A 19842-nucleotide genomic window follows, 5' to 3' on the forward strand; every position below is an offset into this window, starting at 1 on the left:
TTACCTTGGACATCTGTGTAGCATGTTTACTAATAATAGGGTTGATAAAAGAATAAGAAGAATGGGTGTTTTTTTTTTTTTTTCCTATAGGATTTGTGTGTCAATGTCACAACCAACCACAGCACATCATTTATTTCAGATGTTTGCCACCTGCTCATTTTTTAAAGCACTTTTGTGTAAAACCTGACATTGGGGACACAGCTATAGCTTCTCTAATACCAATTTTACACCGCCATAGAGGGAGAATAGAATAGGTGGGTCGCGTAGCGAGCCACCGTGCCCGCAAGGGGCTTTTTTGCGCTCACCAGTCCGGGCAGTCAGGATCCCGACGTTGGGCTAATGACTGTCGGGATCCCAACTGTCCGAACCCCATACCACACCCGGTTGGATGAGGGGTGGGGGGCACAGACAGCCTGCGCTACTGTCTGCTATACCCTGCAGACAGCAGCAGCGGAGGAGGTGAAGATGCCTGTGTGCAGCATCCATTCACCTCCCGGTTAAGGGCTGTGGGGTGCACGGGGACTGGGGGCAGCCCAGCAGATTACCTTAGTGCTGGGCTTGCCCCCAGCGCCGCGTTCCGGCTCCCGGCGGCAGCAATTGGAGATGATGTCATCTCCAAGCGGCGGCGGCTTAGGAACCGCCTGCGCCGGGAGGGGGGGTGCGCCGGTGTAAAAGGGACAAAAAGCCGGATGCGACCCAGCGTTTTGGTGTAAAAGGGGTTTAATTAGTTAAGTAAAAGCTCTGATGTCACTACCAAATCTCACTTGTTTTACTTTAGCAAATTTATTAAACATTTTATTGAATCTTATAGTATGTATGGCATGTTAAGCTAAAGTTAAAATCCATATGAAAAAGTCACCATTTATTTACAATTTTTTATTAATACACTTATTCCTGAGTGTGATTTGTAATGAGAGAAAAATATGTATCGCTGTTAAAGTATAAATAAATGTAGTAATGTATTTCTAATGCAACGTACACACGGGGTGACGGGAGCTTTGTGCTAAATGATCTAGTTAAAAGCTGCACCAGCGATGTGTGCGGAGCGATCTGTCGCTGCCCGTGTTCTCTGGTGAGAGAAACCGGGCGATGACTAGATTTATACTGCATGCAGTCTAGTCAGTCGCCCGGGGGCCATACACGGAGCGATTCGTGCACTTCTAAGCAATCTAGTCAGATCGTTTAGAAATGGGTCTGTAATTGCCCTGTGTGTATGCCTCATTAATTCAGATGAAAATTTAAAAAAATCCTGAGGTAAAACTATAGCTATAGGTTTGTTTTTTGTTATTTTCCCTGCTATATGAAATGAAATAAATTAAATTCAAAAACTATTTTCTACAATATGATCAATAACAATATTTCTTAATGCAGGTAAAAAGTAATTAAGGAGAGAATGGTCACCTATGATCCTCAATGGGTTAAATCACGGCTGCTTACTTGAAAAGAGCAGGAGTGTGTTATAAGTAGATGCATATTGCATGCATTGTCATCCAGTACTGCATCTAAGGACAGCATTGTTTCACTTGTGTGACCCATGAGGTCACTCAAGCTGTCCGCTCCTACCAAGAGGCTAGGAAATCTACATCTTCTGACAGATATCCTCTCCCCAAAACAAAGATGATGCAACTCCATTCTGGGAAATGACCGAGGTTGCCGACCTCTCCTGCTTCCTAACGGCTGCAGACTGTCAATCTCTTGACGTCTGCAGCTGCAGTCTGACAATGCAGGACAGATAATCTGCATGCGCAATCAGGCCCACTATAAAATATTTTAGTTTTTTGGTCATACAATTGGCTCATTTTTTTTTTACCAGTCAAAGAGCCCTGATATTGACAGCACTGAGTAAGCAGATTTTTTATTTTAGGTACCAATTTTCTGCCACACCACACTGCATTGGCATATGTCTGCTCACAAACAGGAAGAGCTGATGAGGATAAACTAAGAAATATGGGCAGACTAATGAGAAAACCCCCACACACTGCACGATACCGGGAACTTTTATCCCAAATCAGGTTGCAAGCCTGAATTAAAGGATAATTGTAGCCATACATTTCCTGAAAATTTTTAGACCATTTAGCCATGTTTTGGACAAAAAGTTCATGCCTAAAACGCCCCCAAACACTTGTGAGACTTCTCTGAGGGGAGAAGTGGCACGCACTCCCCCTTGCTGTCTTTTTGCACACTCTGGGCGGTATTCAATGACCTGAATCGCTGGTCACAGCGATTCAGGTATCACATTCGCCAGTCAATCGCCGGTTTTTTGACGGCGATTCGCCACGCGTAGGGATTCGTCTGAAGTCGCCGGGACAAGCTGTGTCACCCTATTCAACGTGGCTGAGAATCGCCGCCCCCAACGGCGATTCTCAGCCAATCCAGCGTATCTGGTGACTGGGTGGAGGGCGGGTGTATATATTCCCGCTCTTCCATCTAATATATAAGTGACTTCCCTGCTGCGTAGCTCTGCTATTAGCTTTCAGCAGGGGTGGAGTGAGTTGCTGCAGCTAATAGTTCTCCCTGAACACGTGCAGAGAGCAGAGAGCAGAGCCTGGAGCCTGGAGTGGAGTGCATATTTTCTTTTGCAGGTGAGTATTGTGATGTGTTTGTACTGCAATGCTATGGGGGTTTGTTGTATGGGGTGGGTGAGTGTTTGTTTGTTTGCAGTATGTGTGCCCCCCGTTTTTTGGGGGGGGTTTAAACTTTTTTTTGCTTGAGTGTTTTATTTTTTTTTTTTTTACTGTGCATGGTGCAATGTGCAGCCATGCTGCATGCTTGTTTGGGGTGCTGGAGTGTTGTGGTGGGTGCCCTTCATGCTTTGGGCGTGGTCGTGAGTCCCCATTTTAAAATGACTGCAGCCAAAAAAAAGGAAAATAAAAAAAAAACCTGCAGCCATTTTAAAATGGGGGCCCTGGGTCACGAACATAGCATGTCGGGATCCCCCCCACTACACCCCAGCATCCCTGACAAGCATGCCTGCACCTTGCACCCCACTTGGGTTCGCCTCGCCCCTAAGTGTCATTTTCACAAAATTGCCTGTTTGGGTTTTTTTTTATTGTGGATCATGTGTGGGTGCCATGTGCGGCCATGCTGCATGCTTGTTTGGGGTGCTGGAGTGTTGTGGTGGGTGCCCTTCATGCTTTGGGCGTGGTCGTGAGTCCCCATTTTAAAATGACTGCAGCCAAAAAAAAGAAAAAAAAAAAAAAAACCTGCAGCCATTTTAAAATGGGGGCCCTGGGTCACGAACATAGCATGTCGGGATCCCCCCCACTACACCCCAGCATCCCTGACAAGCATGCCTGCACCTTGCACCCCACTTGGGTTTGCCTCGCCCCTAAGTGTCATTTTCACAAAATTGCCTGTTTGGGTTTTTTTTTATTGTGGATCATGTCTGGGTGCCATGTGCGGCCATGCTGCATGCTTGTTTGGGGTGCTGGAGTGTTGTGGTGGGAGCCCTTCATGCTTTGGGCGTGGTCGTGAGTCCCCATTTTAAAATGACTGCAGCCAAAAAAATGGAAAAAAAAAAAAAAACCTGCAGCCATTTTAAAATGGGGGCCCTGGGTCACGAACATAGCATGTCGGGATCCCCCCCACTACACCCCAGCATCCCTGACAAGCATGCCTGCACCTTGCACCCCTCTTGGGTTCGCCTCGCCCCTAAGTGTCATTTTCACAAAATTGCCTGTTTGGGGTTTTTTTTATTGTGGATCATGTGTGGGTGCCATGTGCGGCCATGCTGCATGCTTGTTTGGGGTGCTGGAGTGTTGTGGTGGGTGCCCTTCATGCTTTGGGCGTGGTCGTGAGTCCCCATTTTAAAATGACTGCAGCCAAAAAAAAGAAAAAAAAAAAAAAAACCTGCAGCCATTTTAAAATGGGGGCCCTGGGTCACGAACATAGCATGTCGGGATCCCCCCCACTACACCCCAGCATCCCTGACAAGCATGCCTGCACCTTGCACCCCACTTGGGTTTGCCTCGCCCCTAAGTGTCATTTTCACAAAATTGCCTGTTTGGGTTTTTTTTTATTGTGGATCATGTGTGGGTGCCATGTGCGGCCATGCTGCATGCTTGTTTGGGGTGCTGGAGTGTTGTGGTGGGTGCCCTTCATGCTTTGGGCGTGGTCGTGAGTCCCCATTTTAAAATGACTGCAGCCAAAAAAAATGGAAAAAAAAAAAAAACCTGCAGCCATTTTAAAATGGGGGCCCTGGGTCACGAACATAGCATGTCGGGATCCCCCCCACTACACCCCAGCATCCCTGACAAGCATGCCTGCACCTTGCACCCCACTTGGGTTCGCCTCGCCCCTAAGTGTCATTTTCACAAAATTGCCTGTTTGGGTTTTTTTTTATTGTGGATCATGTGTGGGTGCCATGTGCGGCCATGCTGCATGCTTGTTTGGGGTGCTGGAGTGTTGTGGTGGGTGCCCTTCATGCTTTGGGCGTGGTCGTGAGTCCCCATTTTAAAATGACTGCAGCCAAAAAAAATGGAAAAAAAAAAAAAAACCTGCAGCCATTTTAAAATGGGGGCCCTGGGTCACGAACATAGCATGTCGGGATCCCCCCCACTACACCCCAGCATCCCTGACAAGCATGCCTGCACCTTGCACCCCTCTTGGGTTCGCCTCGCCCCTAAGTGTCATTTTCACAAAATTGCCAGTTTGGGGTTTTTTTTATTGTGGATCATGTGTGGGTGCCATGTGCGGCCATGCTGCATGCTTGTTTGGGGTGCTGGAGTGTTGTGGTGGGTGCCCTTCATGCTTTGGGCGTGGTCGTGAGTCCCCATTTTAAAATGACTGCAGCCAAAAAAAAGGAAAAAAAAAAAAATACCTGCAGCCATTTTAAAATGGGGGCCCTGGGTCACGAACATAGCATGTCGGGATCCCCCCCACTACACCCCAGCATCCCTGACAAGCATGCCTGCACCTTGCACCCCTCTTGGGTTCGCCTCGCCCCTAAGTGTCATTTTCACAAAATTGCCTGTTTGGGGTTTTTTTTATTGTGGATCATGTGTGGGTGCCATGTGCGGCCATGCTGCATGCTTGTTTGGGGTGCTGGAGTGTTGTGGTGGGAGCCCTTCATGCTTTGGGCGTGGTCGTGAGTCCCCATTTTAAAATGACTGCAGCCAAAAAAATGGAAAAAAAAAAAAAAACCTGCAGCCATTTTAAAATGGGGGCCCTGGGTCACGAACATAGCATGTCGGGATCCCCCCCACTACACCCCAGCATCCCTGACAAGCATGCCTGCACCTTGCACCCCACTTGGGTTTGCCTCGCCCCTAAGTGTCATTTTCACAAAATTGCCTGTTTGGGTTTTTTTTTATTGTGGATCATGTGTGGGTGCCATGTGCGGCCATGCTTCATGCTTGTTTGGGGTGCTGGAGTGTTGTGGTGGGTGCCCTTCATGCTTTGGGCGTGGTCGTGAGTCCCCATTTTAAAATGACTGCAGCCAAAAAAAAGGAAAAAAAAAAAAAAACCTGCAGCCATTTTAAAATGGGGGCCCTGGGTCACGAACATAGCATGTCGGGATCCCCCCCACTACACCCCAGCATCCCTGACAAGCATGCCTGCACCTTGCACCCCTCTTGGGTTCGCCTCACCCCTAAGTGTCATTTTCACAAAATTGCCTGTTTGGGTTTTTTTTATTGTGGATCATGTGTGGGTGCCATGTGCGGCCATGCTGCATGCTTGTTTGGGGTGCTGGAGTGTTGTGGTGGGTGCCCTTCATGCTTTGGGCGTGGTCGTGAGTCCCCATTTTAAAATGACTGCAGCCAAAAAAAAGGAAAAAAAAAAAAAAAACCTGCAGCCATTTTAAAATGGGGGCCCTGGGTCACGAACATAGCATGTCGGGATCCCCCCCACTACACCCCAGCATCCCTGACAAGCATGCCTGCACCTTGCACCCCACTTGGGTTCGCCTCGCCCCTAAGTGTCATTTTCACAAAATTGCCTGTTTGGGTTTTTTTTTATTGTGGATCATGTGTGGGTGCCATGTGCGGCCATGCTGCATGCTTGTTTGGGGTGCTGGAGTGTTGTGGTGGGTGCCCTTCATGCTTTGGGCGTGGTCGTGAGTCCCCATTTTAAAATGACTGCAGCCAAAAAAAATGGAAAAAAAAAAAAAAAACCTGCAGCCATTTTAAAATGGGGGCCCTGGGTCACGAACATAGCATGTCGGGATCCCCCCCACTACACCCCAGCATCCCTGACAAGCATGCCTGCACCTTGCACCCCACTTGGGTTCGCCTCGCCCCTAAGTGTCATTTTCACAAAATTGCCTGTTTGGGGTTTTTTTTATTGTGGATCATGTGTGGGTGCCATGTGCGGCCATGCTGCATGCTTGTTTGGGGTGCTGGAGTGTTGTGGTGGGTGCCCTTCATGCTTTGGGCGTGGTCGTGAGTCCCCATTTTAAAATGACTGCAGCCAAAAAAAATGAAAAAAAAAAAAAAAAACCTGCAGCCATTTTAAAATGGGGGCCCTGGGTCACGAACATAGCATGTCGGGATCCCCCCCACTACACCCCAGCATCCCTGACAAGCATGCCTGCACCTTGCACCCCTCTTGGGTTCGCCTCGCCCCTAAGTGTCATTTTCACAAAATTGCCTGTTTGGGTTTTTTTTTATTGTGGATCATGTGTGGGTGCCATGTGCGGCCATGCTGCATGCTTGTTTGGGGTGCTGGAGTGTTGTGGTGGGAGCCCTTCATGCTTTGGGCGTGGTCGTGAGTCCCCATTTTAAAATGACTGCAGCCAAAAAAATGGAAAAAAAAAAAAAAACCTGCAGCCATTTTAAAATGGGGGCCCTGGGTCACGAACATAGCATGTCGGGATCCCCCCCACTACACCCCAGCATCCCTGACAAGCATGCCTGCACCTTGCACCCCACTTGGGTTCGCCTCGCCCCTAAGTGTCATTTTCACAAAATTGCCTGTTTGGGTTTTTTTTTATTGTGGATCATGTGTGGGTGCCATGTGCGGCCATGCTGCATGCTTGTTTGGGGTGCTGGAGTGTTGTGGTGGGAGCCCTTCATGCTTTGGGCGTGGTCGTGAGTCCCCATTTTAAAATGACTGCAGCCAAAAAAAATGGAAAAAAAAAAAAAAACCTGCAGCCATTTTAAAATGGGGGCCCTGGGTCACGAACATAGCATGTCGGGATCCTCCCCACTACACCCCAGCATCCCTGACAAGCATGCCTGCACCTTGCACCCCTCTTGGGTTCGCCTCGCCCCTAAGTGTCATTTTCACAAAATTTTCTTAAGGTAGTTTAATTGCACAGTAAAGGTAAAAAAATGTAAATTAATATTGCTATATCTGTGTTTATATTCCACAGGAATGTCTCATCGGACAAGGACCGTGGAACCCCTTTCCCCTCTTCTTTCTATTTCAGGTGAGACGAGTCCAGTGGAGATGACTACAAGGGAGGAAGATGGTGATAGGATATCCACAAGTAACCCTGGCCGGCCGGTGCAGGACGACATGGAGCATGGAGATCGAGAAGGAACACCTCAATCAAGACAAACAACTAAAAGGAGAAGGACACAGGTAACTTCTTTAAAACTTGATGAATAGACAGGTTTCGCCACAACGCACTAGCGCGTATTTTACCCTAAAAGTGGGCGCCGGGACCCATTAAACAGTGGCCACCGGACGCCGATGACTGTAGGTTTTATATATTTTGCTGCCGCTGCGCATCACGAACCCTGCATGAGAGCAGGTTAACTTTTCAAACTCTGCATCCTAAGTCCACTCTGCTGTTGAGAGCAGTGGGGAGGGGTGGGGGGTGGGGACAGGATAGGATGCTGTAACAGCCGCTCTCAGCAGAGTAGATCTGCGCACTGTCAGGGTGGCGGGGTAAAGGATGATGCAAATGTGACTTAGATCAGCGTGTCAGCTGGTCCAGTCCCCCGCCGCGTTGATAGCCTGCTCACCTACTCTGCTGACCCCCCCCCCCCCCCCCTTGGCAACCAGTGTGAAGATCCCGGGATCATGCAGCAGCGCAGCGCGACTTAAGCCTCACGCAGAGCCCCGGGGTCACTCCTAGTTCCAAAGATTGCACAGGAATAAACAATAGCAAAGATACCAAAGTATTACCTTTATTTTACACACGGGTTCTACATGTAAAATCAGCATTTAAAGTCTATATACAATATATACAGAAAGGTCATCAGTATTATTCACGTTATCAGAACCTTACCATGTTATCCTTCAGATTAACATCAGATGGCCAGGATACGCTAGTCCACAACTCCCAGCGCTGACGCTCGGACACTTCTCTGCCTCTCTCTCCCTGCAAACACCCACTTAAATCCCAAAGGCACCCCTCTCCACCACCCTCTGGAATTTTTAACCCTTCCTATGCTGGGTGCGGTTGCATGATATATAAAGAGGCCCTTTGATCCCTGAACCAAAAAATATACACAAACTAAACAGATTCTAATCTAAGCTTTTGGTCGCTTCTAGCCGGACCATTTGACTCTAGATATACAGTTATATTCTTTAGGTATTAAGCATTCGGGAAGACTGCCATAATTAACTTCATTGTAGCAAATCCCTTATTCATGCTACCATCACAGTTTACTAACAACATAACCAGGAGGCAGTGACGTAACCACGGGCAACGCTTATCCTCCCAGTTTCTCTTGTGTTCATAAAACGCTCTTCTTGCCTTCATATGCATATGTAGCAGTATGGGATACAGTATACAAAGCTTAGGGAACATATTACAGCCATTTACATAACATGAGGGAATATTTCCCTCCAGTAGCACACATACTCATCCTAATTGAATAACCTGTTTGGATTATTCAGTATAACATCCTATTATTGTCCGACATACAGCCCTGTGATGTCCCCTATATACAGCAGTCTGGGGAACCCAGCTCAGATATGAATACAGTCCGTGATAATTTCCGGTTATCGCCGGCATTTCGCAGTTCTCTTTGCTGAAACGCAGAAAGATGCAGGAGAACAACATATGACGGAAAGGGGCGTGGCCAAATACTTAATACATCATGAAGTTAATGTTTAATATATGCTAAATCTATGTGTAATTTTGCTGACACTGTTTGTTTTTTAAAGGCTACAGACAGAACACTGGACGAACAACCCAGTGGTTCTGGGGTCCAACCACCCGTAGCGAGAAAGAAACCTGGCAGGAAAAAAAAGGTTCCCCTAGACCAACTTGCCGAGGGAGAAGAAGAGAGCATCCCGTTCACTACTGCAGAAAGCAACGTGCTGGTTGAAATGGTCCACAAGTTCTATGACCAACTGTGTGGACAAAGAAGACAGGAAACGAGCAGTAGAGAGCGTAAAAGAATATGGGCCTCGATTGCAGAGAAGGTTCATTGCATTATTTTTTTAAAATAAATCCATTTAAAAAAGTGCATTATTTGATTGTTTATAATGTGATGTTTTGCATCTTAGATTACAGCAGTGAGTGGCAACGTCAGGTCGATCGACAAATGCCACAAACGATACAATGATTGTCGACGGCACACAAAACGGAAGATGGGCCAAGTCAGGCAACATATAATTGAGACTGGAGGCGGACCACCATTACAAGTTTCATGGCAGCCGTGGGAACGAGCCATCCAGGAACACATGAATCCAATCATGGTGGAAGGTGTTCCAGGCTCTGTGGAGTCCAATGTCCGCAGAGCAGAAGTGTTGAATGCTCTGGAAGCGCAAATTCCACCTGCGCAACGAAGAAGACGGAAGACAACACCTGCAGAAACAGCACCTTCGCAAACTCAGGAGCAGGGTAATTATTTGTACTACTTTGCTCTCTCTAAAATTATTTTGCAATGTTCTAAAATGTATATTCTCATTTCAACAGTTGTCGTTGCTGAAGATCGGACAGAAGACACCCATGTAAGCCAACCGGCTGAAGAACCGTCAACACAGGAAGAGACCATCACCCTGGATCTGTACTCGATCAGTCAGTTTGAATCGTCCATTCAAACAGAAGACACCTCTCAAGGATTTGAAGACAGCAGCTTGCAAACCCCACTGGGTGAAGAAGGATCTACAGCAAGTGGAGGATTGGCCCATCAGCTTCCAAGTTATCATCATTCCATCCAGGACATCGAGGAAGCGTCTGAAGATGAGGAGGAGGTGGATCCCACCAGACCACCACTGATGGATTGTAAGCTTTTGCCATTTGTTTGTAACCTTGTGGTTTTTTTTTATTTTTTTAAAGATTACATTGTGTGGAATTGATAAAATTTATTTATCTTGTCCTTTTTTTTTATAGCCGGAATGCAGCTCGTGGAGGACATCCAGAGAGAACAGGCTCCAACGCGCGTCCATAGAGTCCGGCAATTGGCATCTGAAATAGAAGATCATCAGAACCAGTACCGGATCATGATGGAGCAGAGGATGACAGCCATGGAGAAGCATCTTGAAACACTGGCCACAACGATGTCCGACATCGAGCGAAGACGCCAGGAGGATTGGGCCGAAATAGAGCGAAGACGGCATGAAGACTGGGTGGAATCCGAACGCCGACGTCGAGAGGATAACCAGGTGATGATGACCGGGATCTACAAGTTGGTTGAGAATGCAGCGTGTCAACAGGAGACCCTGAGACAAATTTCCACCTGCCAGACACAAATTGCGGCAAGCTGCATGATGATCGCCAGTTCCCTGCAGCAGAGATACAATCCGGACAACGTGGGACAACCAGCGAGAGCCACCCCTTCACCGTGGATGCCACCATCTTCATCAAGTCGGCATCAGGAGCCTGCGCATCTCCAAACATCGTGGGCTGGATCTTCTCAGGCATACCAAGGCTACGCTGGAATGTATCCACCTCCTCCACCCTCCAGCCAAAGACCAAGGACGCCACCACATCGCACATCTCCTGCTCGAGCTTCAACCGCCCAAAGGCCGGGACCGGCGGAGGAGGACCCTGCACAGTGAACACGGTCGTATATTTCCATTTATTTTACATGTTGTTTGTTTTTATGTTAATATACAAAGCTTTCTTTTCTCCTACTTTCAGTTTGTCTTTTCTTATGATTATTTAACCCTTGCAAATTTTTTCTACAGCTGTGTTCACTAAGGAGTTGGGCGTAACAGTTATGCAATGCATGCGCGTGCATGCATTGATAATTGTTGGGAAATGATGAAAGCTCCTTACATATGGTGGATGTAATAATGGGCCATAAAAAGAGCAATCTGATCCCACATTTCTACCCTTGTAATGCAACCTTTAAACCATTTGTTAATATTTATCAAAATTACACCCAGTGCAAACACCTTTTTTTTTTTTTTCATTTTTTCAGGGTGCAGTGCATTGGAAATTGATTTTCAACTCCTAAAATCCAAAACGGGGAGAATGCCAAAGCTACATACCTATTGGTGAGTAATACCCAAGTGCACCCTCTAATCTATCTTGTCCCCAAATCTTGTCCCTTGTGTTAACGCACAGACCAGGCGCATTTGAAGTGTGGCTGGCTTGTGCGTTACCACAACGCTTACTCTGCATCCGGTGCCCACAGCTTGCAACTCACATCTTTTCCCAAATAGGTTTTTGATACCAATTACAAAACTTTTCTCTCCTTTTTTGCAGGTTATACCGACGGTAAGGATGAAGAATTGACACCGGGAAAGTCTTTACCATGGTATTAATTTATTTCGGAATTTAACATGTGAAAAAAAGTTAAATAAAGTTTTTCAAATATATTGACTGCTTTCTTGCTTCTGAATGTTATTAAAAAGGTATCAGATGAGTATTATTCCATTTTTCAGTTGTGAACCATTCTCTTTTGAAACGACTGAAAAAAATGATAAAGGGTCAGTGTCAGATAAATATTAAGGTTTTTTTTTTATTTTACATGCATACAAGCTAGGAGTTTCCAGATTGGTGCCGGTTTACACCAAGTACTTTTTGGGTTTATATTTCACTGATACTCCTATTTCTAAGCTTTTCCTTAAATATGTCATTCTTGCCAAATACACCTAAATAGATTTCTGAAGGTGTCTCAGTGAAATATTGGGAGCAATCCCCGCCATCTCATAACAGTAGTGATTGATCCAAAAAGCGAATTTCTGGGCCTATTACAGGGTGATAGTTTCAGAAAGCAAATGATTTTGGGAGAGTGTTCCCATAGCTTAGATAACTTAGATTTGACCATATAATTGATTGATTTATCACTATTTTCAATAGTTTAAAAACTCTACCAAAATCAAACACAAACTCAAGCTAGCTATATTCCATTTGACATGAACTGGTTTCATGGACGAGAGGTAAATAAACATGTAAAATTTATTGATGAGAAACAACATTAGTTAACACCTTGCACGCACATGACAGGTACAGCCTTTGGTCCTGCAGGTCTTGTTCACTTTAGGGGTTCACCCGCTGGAGACTTCCCCGTCCAGAGACCAGCAAAAGAAACTGCAAAGAAGAAAGAAGGGGTTAATGATCGGTGACTGTCTCCTATAGCCTCCCACCACCAGTCCCCCACGTAGTTCCATACTCACCCCAGATTTGGTTTTAATGAATGTGCTCGCACATGACAGGTACAGCCTTTGGTCCTGCAGGTCCTGTACACTTTAGGGGTTCACCCGCTGGAGACTTCCCCGTCCAGAGACCAGCAAAAGAAACTGCAAAGAAGAAAGAAGGGGTTAATGATCGGTGACTGTCTCCTATAGCCTCCCACCACCAGTCCCCCACGTAGTTCCATACTCACCCCAGATTTGGTTTTAATGAATGTGCTCGCACATGACAGGTACAGCCTTTGGTCCTGCAGGTCTTTTTCACTTTAGGGGTTCACCCGCTGGAGACTTCCCCGTCCAGAGACCAGCAAAAGAAACTGCAAAGAAGAAAGAAGGGGTTAATGATCGGTGACTGTCTCCTATAGCCTCCCACCACCAGTCCCCCACGTAGTTCCATACTCACCCCAGATTTGGTTTTAATGAATGTGCTCGCACATGACAGGTACAGCCTTTGGTCCTGCAGGTCCTGTACACTTTAGGGGTTCACCCGCTGGAGACTTCCCCGTCCAGAGACCAGCAAAAGAAACTGCAAAGAAGAAAGAAGGGGTTAATGATCGGTGACTGTCTCCTATAGCCTCCCACCACCAGTCCCCCACGTAGTTCCATACTCACCCCAGATTTGGTTTTAATGAATGTGCTCGCACATGACAGGTACAGCCTTTGGTCCTGCAGGTCTTTTTCACTTTAGGGGTTCACCCGCTGGAGACTTCCCCGTCCAGAGACCAGCAAAAGAAACTGCAAAGAAGAAAGAAGGGGTTAATGATCGGTGACTGTCTCCTATAGCCTCCCACCACCAGTCCCCCACGTAGTTCCATACTCACTCCAGATTTGGTTTTAATGAATGTGCTCGCACATGACAGGTACAGCCTTTGGTCCTGCAGGTCCTGTACACTTTAGGGGTTCACCCGCTGGAGACTTCCCCGTCCAGAGACCAGCAAAAGAAACTGCAAAGAAGAAAGAAGGGGTTAATGATCGGTGACTGTCTCCTATAGCCTCCCACCACCAGTCCCCCACGTAGTTCCATACTCACCCCAGATTTGGTTTTAATGAATGTGCTCGCACATGACAGGTACAGCCTTTGGTCCTGCAGGTCTTTTTCACTTTAGGGGTTCACCCGCTGGAGACTTCCCCGTCCAGAGACCAGCAAAAGAAACTGCAAAGAAGAAAGAAGGGGTTAATGATCGGTGACTGTCTCCTATAGCCTTCCACCACCAGTCCCCCACGTAGTTCCATACTCACCCCAGATTTGGTTTTAATGAATGTGCTCGCACATGACAGGTACAGCCTTTGGTCCTGCAGGTCCTGTACACTTTAGGGGTTCACCCGCTGGAGACTTCCCCGTCCAGAGACCAGCAAAAGAAACTGCAAAGAAGAAAGAAGGGGTTAATGATCGGTGACTGTCTCCTATAGCCTCCCACCACCAGTCCCCCACGTAGTTCCATACTCACCCCAGATTTGGTTTTAATGAATGTGCTCGCACATGACAGGTACAGCCTTTGGTCCTGCAGGTCTTTTTCACTTTAGGGGTTCACCCGCTGGAGACTTCCCCGTCCAGAGACCAGCAAAAGAAACTGCAAAGAAGAAAGAAGGGGTTAATGATCGGTGACTGTCTCCTATAGCCTTCCACCACCAGTCCCCCACGTAGTTCCATACTCACCCCAGATTTGGTTTTAATGAATGTGCTCGCACATGACAGGTACAGCCTTTGGTCCTGCAGGTCCTGTACACTTTAGGGGTTCACCCGCTGGAGACTTCCCCGTCCAGAGACCAGCAAAAGAAACTGCAAAGAAGAAAGAAGGGGTTAATGATCGGTGACTGTCTCCTATAGCCTCCCACCACCAGTCCCCCACGTAGTTCCATACTCACCCCAGATTTGGTTTTAATGAATGTGCTCGCACATGACAGGTACAGCCTTTGGTCCTGCAGGTCTTTTTCACTTTAGGGGTTCACCCGCTGGAGACTTCCCCGTCCAGAGACCAGCAAAAGAAACTGCAAAGAAGAAAGAAGGGGTTAATGATCGGTGACTGTCTCCTATAGCCTCCCACCACCAGTCCCCCACGTAGTTCCATACTCACCCCAGATTTGGTTTTAATGAATGTGCTCGCACATGACAGGTACAGCCTTTGGTCCTGCAGGTCCTGTACACTTTAGGGGTTCACCCGCTGGAGACTTCCCCGTCCAGAGACCAGCAAAAGAAACTGCAAAGAAGAAAGAAGGGGTTAATGATCGGTGACTGTCTCCTATAGCCTCCCACCACCAGTCCCCCACGTAGTTCCATACTCACCCCAGATTTGGTTTTAATGAATGTGCTCGCACATGACAGGTACAGCCTTTGGTCCTGCAGGTCTTTTTCACTTTAGGGGTTCACCCGCTGGAGACTTCCCCGTCCAGAGACCAGCAAAAGAAACTGCAAATCCCGCTGCTTGTAGGTCCCTCCAGAAATTATCAAGCAGGAAGAGGCTGCGGAAAATAAAAAGGGGTTAGTGACACCTCACAGGGCCCAAACCCTCCCCTCCTTCCCCCAGGGGGTGCGATACTCACCGGGTAACTGCACAGTAGCCCATGGGAAAAGCATCACGCACCCACACCTGCCAGCAGCCCTCACACATCAGGGGTTCATCCGCTGCACACAGGATCCAGCTGCTTGTAGGTCCCTCCAGAAATTATCAAGCAGGAATAGGCTGCGGAAAATAAAAAAATGGGGTTAGTGACACCTCACAGCGCCCAAACCCTCCCCTCCTTCCCCCAGGGGGTGCGATACTCACCGGGTAACTGCACAGTAGCCCATGGGAAAGGCATCACGCACCCACACCTGCCAGCAGCCCTCACACATCAGGGGTTCATCCGCTGCACACAGGATCCAGCTGCTTGTAGGTCCCTCCAGAAATTATCAAGCAGGAATAGGCTGCGGAAAATAAAAAAATGGGGTTAGTGACACCTCACAGCGCCCAAACCCTCCCCTCCTTCCCCCAGGGGGAGCGATACTCACCGGGTAACTGCACAGTAGCCCATGGGAAAGGCATCACGCACCCACACCTGCCAGCAGCCCTCACACATCAGGGGTTCATCCGCTGCACACAGGATCCAGCTGCTTGTAGGTCCCTCCAGAAATTATCAAGCAGGAATAGGCTGCGGAAAATAAAAAAATGGGGTTAGTGACACCTCACAGCGCCCAAACCCTCCCCTCCTTCCCCCAGGGGGTGCGATACTCACCGGGTAACTGCACAGTAGCCCATGGGAAAGGCATCACGCACCCACACCTGCCAGCAGCCCTCACACATCAGGGGTTCATCCGCTGCACACAGGATCCAGCTGCTTGTAGGTCCCTCCAGAAATTATCAAGCAGGAAGAGGCTGCGGAAAATAAAAAGGGGTTAGTGACACCTCACAGGGCCCAAACCCTCCCCTCCTTCCCCCAGGGGGAGCGATACTCACCGGGTAACTGCACAGTAGCCCATGGGAAAGGCATCACGCACCCACACCTGCCAGCAGCCCTCACACATCAGGGGTTCATCCGCTGCACACAGGATCCAGCTGCTTGTAGGTCCCTCCAGAAATTATCAAGCAGGAAGAGGCTGCGGAAAATAAAAAGGGGTTAGTGACACCTCACAGGGCCCAAACCCTCCCCTCCTTCCCCCAGCTGGAGCGATACTCACCGGGTAACTGCACAGTAGCCCATGGGAAAGGCATCACGCACCCACACCTGCCAGCAGCCCTCACACATCAGGGGTTCATCCGCTGCACACAGGATCCAGCTGCTTGTAGGTCCCTCCAGAAATTATCAAGCAGGAATAGGCTGCGGAAAATAAAAAAAAGGGATTAGTGACACCTCACAGGGCCCAATCCCTCCCCTCCTTCCCCCAGGGGGAGCGATACTCACCGGGTAACTGCACAGTAGCCCATGGGAAAGGCATCACGCACCCACACCTGCCAGCAGCCCTCACACATCAGGGGTTCATCCGCTGCACACAGGATCCAGCTGCTTGTAGGTCCCTCCAGAAATTATCAAGCAGGAATAGGCTGCGGAAAATAAAAAAAAGGGGTTAGTGACACCTCACAGGGCCCAAACCCTCCCCTCCTTCCCACAGGCGGAGCGATACTCACGGGATAACTGAAACGTAGCCTTGGGATAGCAGCCACGCAACAACAGCGGCAAACATCCACAACAGTGGAAAAGAACCGTAGAAAACCGAAGGAACAACGGCAACAGGCAACAGGCCAAAACACTAACGTGCCCAAACGGAACTCTAGAAAACATAAATTAATGAAAAGTGTTAAATATCATATAACTAATCAAACAAGCAACACACTTTGGACTACAAATACTCACATTGGGCAAAATATGATCGGATGAGTCGAGCTCTCGCATCCACTCGTTCATTCATACCGGCGAGCAAAGCTGTTGAAAGGTCCCCATGCCGGAAAACCGCAGCATCCACGGTCACCGGCAAACGGTTTGCAATGCAAATGTTGTGTAAAATACAACAAGCATTAATTATGCCGCAAACCTTTGCCGGTGAGTATAAAAGGGCTCCGCCGGTCATGTCTAAACATCTAAACCGGCTTTTAAGGACACCGAAGGTTCGCTCAATTACAGCCCTCGCTGTCGTGTGAGCCCTTTGGTACCTTTCAGCAGCTTCGCCCACAGGATCAGATAATGGGGTCAGGAGCCAGTCCTTATTGGGATAACCCGCATCACCTATGGAAACCAAAAAAAAAAATATTACATTATTAACAATGTCTGGATTTCAAGACAAATCAAACCCCCCCCCCCCACCCAAAAAAAACATACTACTTACCTAACAGCCAGCCGTCCGGCATTCGGCCGTGCTCGAAATCGGCATACAGGGCGGACTGGCTTAAAATGAACGAGTCGTGGGCCGACCCAGGAAAACCCACAAGGAGGTTGGTTATTTTCATTTGGTGGTCGCAAACCACCTGAACGTTCATCGAGTGGAAGTGTTTTCGGTTCCGAAAACATTCCTCTGATGCACGCGGTGGTTTGAACGCCACATGGGTGCAGTCGATCGCGCCCAAAACACTGGGAAACTTCCATTTTGAGAAAAAGCCAAATTTGATCTCATTCCATTCGCTGTCTTGATCAGGAAATTTAATATACTGGGTCGTTAATTTGCGGAATGCCTTTATGACCTGTGCTATACAGCGGGAGAGGGTTGGCTGTGAATAACCGCATGTTTGGCTTAAAGTGGGCTGGAATGTGCCCGACGCAAAAAAATGCAACGCACCCAACAGTTTCTGGAAACCGGTGAGTGCGTGATTGCCCCGTTTCCGTGCTACCAGGTCTGGCTCCATGAGATCGTACAGCATATGGATTGCCGCAGACGAAAGGCGATAATTAGAAATCACCTCCGCCTCGGTGAGATCACCCAGTTCACGCCTAGTACGAAAGTGGCGTGGACGTGGGACTGAAACCCGCACAGACTCACCTAATGGAGCTATCGCCGGAATACTAGTGTCATGTTCCATCATATCTACCTCCTCCTCCACACTGGCATTCAGCATGAAAACAACAATAGTATCCCTGAACAGCTCCATTACTGTAGTCAGTGTTAAAGAAATTGCAGTGAAATGCAAAAAAACGCAAATTACCCTACAAAAACGTTTCCAATACAGCAGACTGCAAAAGCTGTGTAATCTCCTCAAAGGCCAAACGAAGGAGTGAGGTGGGGAGGAGAATCATGGGTAAGTGAGGTGCACCATGGGTAAGAACAGTGCGTTGTGGGAGAAAAAAAAAATACCAGAAAAAATTAAATATATATTTGTATAGCACTTCTACGACCATCACATCACAACAGGGCAGCAAATAATAATACATTACACTTGCAGAGTTAAATTGAACACTTAAAACCAATTATTTCACAGGTTCCTAAAACAGTTCACCATAAAAAGATGACGAGGGACACTCGGTGAGGAACGGCGATATGAAACAAGAAATAAGAATCGCCAACTTCACATTGAATACACTTTTGGCGATTCATGGGTGATTCCCGTCGACTACCGGCGAATCCCCATGAAAATTCCTATAGACAAATACCGGCGATTTGTAGAGAATCACATTTGGCGATTGGTGCTTCATTCACCGGTCGTCAGCGGCGAATAGACGACGTTGAATAGGGTGATTCGCTTATACAGCTCATAAAATCGCCGGCACACATGAAAAAAACACAGAATCGCCATAAAACTTGGCGATTCTGGCTCATTGAATACCGCCCAATGTATTGTATGCGACCCCAGCAAGTGCTGCTGGACCCAAGAAATCTTACATGCAGCACTTGCGATTTCCAGCTCCGATGCGCACAGGACAGGATCGTAATTGGAGATAAAACAAATTCGCTTTGACACTTTTCACACAATTTCGTGTCCCGATCCATCGGAATCGGGTAACAAAAGGTCCCAAATTGTATAAGTGAATGAAAAGCTTCATTCTACAATAAAAACAGACCGGCCACCATATTAATTGCATAGTGTGTCCCTAACCTTAGTGAGCGACCTTTTCAGAATATATTGAAAAAAGTAATGTTGTTTTTACCAAGTACTTTTTTTTTACCATTATAAGTTTTAAATCTATGAAATACTTGTTCGATCCCATCTGTGCATTGTACCATCCTCTATTCCTGTGCTGTAGTTTTCCATGAGTTTAGTTATGTTTTAAACACACCATAACAGCAGGAAAATAATGGGTGTGTGAGGTTTGTGGTATGAGACACACAATGACAGCTGGGGATGTACTTTTGCTAAAAATATGTGGTAGGGGCAATGTGCAAATGCAAACCCCTGCACCAAATGGCTTTGGCGAGTTACACACTCATGGAGGGAGGGCTGGAGGTGGATGGGGCCGGAAACGGCGCTCTAGCAAGGGAACACGGAAGGGCCAATGCCTGCCGCGGGAGAGTGGCTGATGTCACATGACATCAGCGCCCGCCCCCTCTTTGGCGGATACTGCCGGAAATAAAAGTCAGTTCGGACTGACTTTTGCAGTCCCAGTTAATTGATTTGCAGGGGGAAAGAGAAAGGGAGGGAAGGAGAGGGGGGAGTGAGCACTACCTCATTACAGTACTTTGAGTGTGAGCACAACCACACAGGTCTCTAGGCAGGGCCAAATTAACAATGGGGTGGATGGAGCTGCAGCTCCAGGCCTCCACTTAAAAATACGCCCACCATCATGATACAAGTTAGACACCAGCTGGCCACATGGTTAACCATAAATCATAAGTATTAAAATTGCAATTCTGTTTTACACATTAATGCATTTATGTTTTATAAACTTAGGGAGACACTGGGGTTTATGGATTATACATGCCTACATGGCATTGGCATCACCCTTCTGCACTCCTCACAA

The 19842-nt window shown here is 47.6% G+C and overlaps 1 protein-coding gene and 1 long non-coding RNA gene across 3 annotated transcripts; one reads left to right on the forward strand and one right to left on the reverse strand.

The window, feature by feature from the left end:
- Positions 1 to 7263: 7263 nt before the first annotated feature.
- On the forward strand, positions 7264 to 11665 carry LOC146057655 (uncharacterized). 2 transcript variants are annotated; one of them, XM_083169140.1, is made up of 6 exons: positions 7264 to 7524; positions 9061 to 9321; positions 9406 to 9742; positions 9818 to 10126; positions 11268 to 11343; positions 11555 to 11665. In XM_083169140.1, the coding sequence occupies exons 1-6, from the start codon at positions 7315 to 7317 to the stop codon at positions 11568 to 11570; spliced, it is 1209 nt and encodes a 402-aa protein (XP_083025266.1). In that variant the 5' UTR covers positions 7264 to 7314; the 3' UTR covers positions 11571 to 11665. The 2 variants fall into 2 exon arrangements, with proteins under 2 accessions (XP_083025266.1, XP_083025265.1); XM_083169139.1 differs by lacking the exons at positions 11268 to 11343; positions 11555 to 11665 and adding an exon at positions 10235 to 11243.
- A 3118-nt stretch (positions 11666 to 14783) lies between these two features.
- LOC146057656 (uncharacterized) lies at positions 14784 to 16827 on the reverse strand. The gene is made up of 8 exons (XR_014469759.1): positions 16363 to 16827; positions 16139 to 16278; positions 15918 to 16057; positions 15697 to 15836; positions 15473 to 15612; positions 15249 to 15388; positions 15025 to 15164; positions 14784 to 14943 (listed from the first exon to the last, which is right to left on the reverse strand). It is a non-coding gene; the product is annotated as an uncharacterized LOC146057656 (long non-coding RNA).
- Positions 16828 to 19842: the final 3015 nt, after the last annotated feature.

Source organism: Crinia signifera, chromosome 2 (genome assembly GCF_055691185.1).
Source record: "Crinia signifera chromosome 2, ASM5569118v1, whole genome shotgun sequence".
Classification (NCBI taxonomy): Eukaryota; Metazoa; Chordata; class Amphibia; order Anura; family Myobatrachidae; genus Crinia; species Crinia signifera.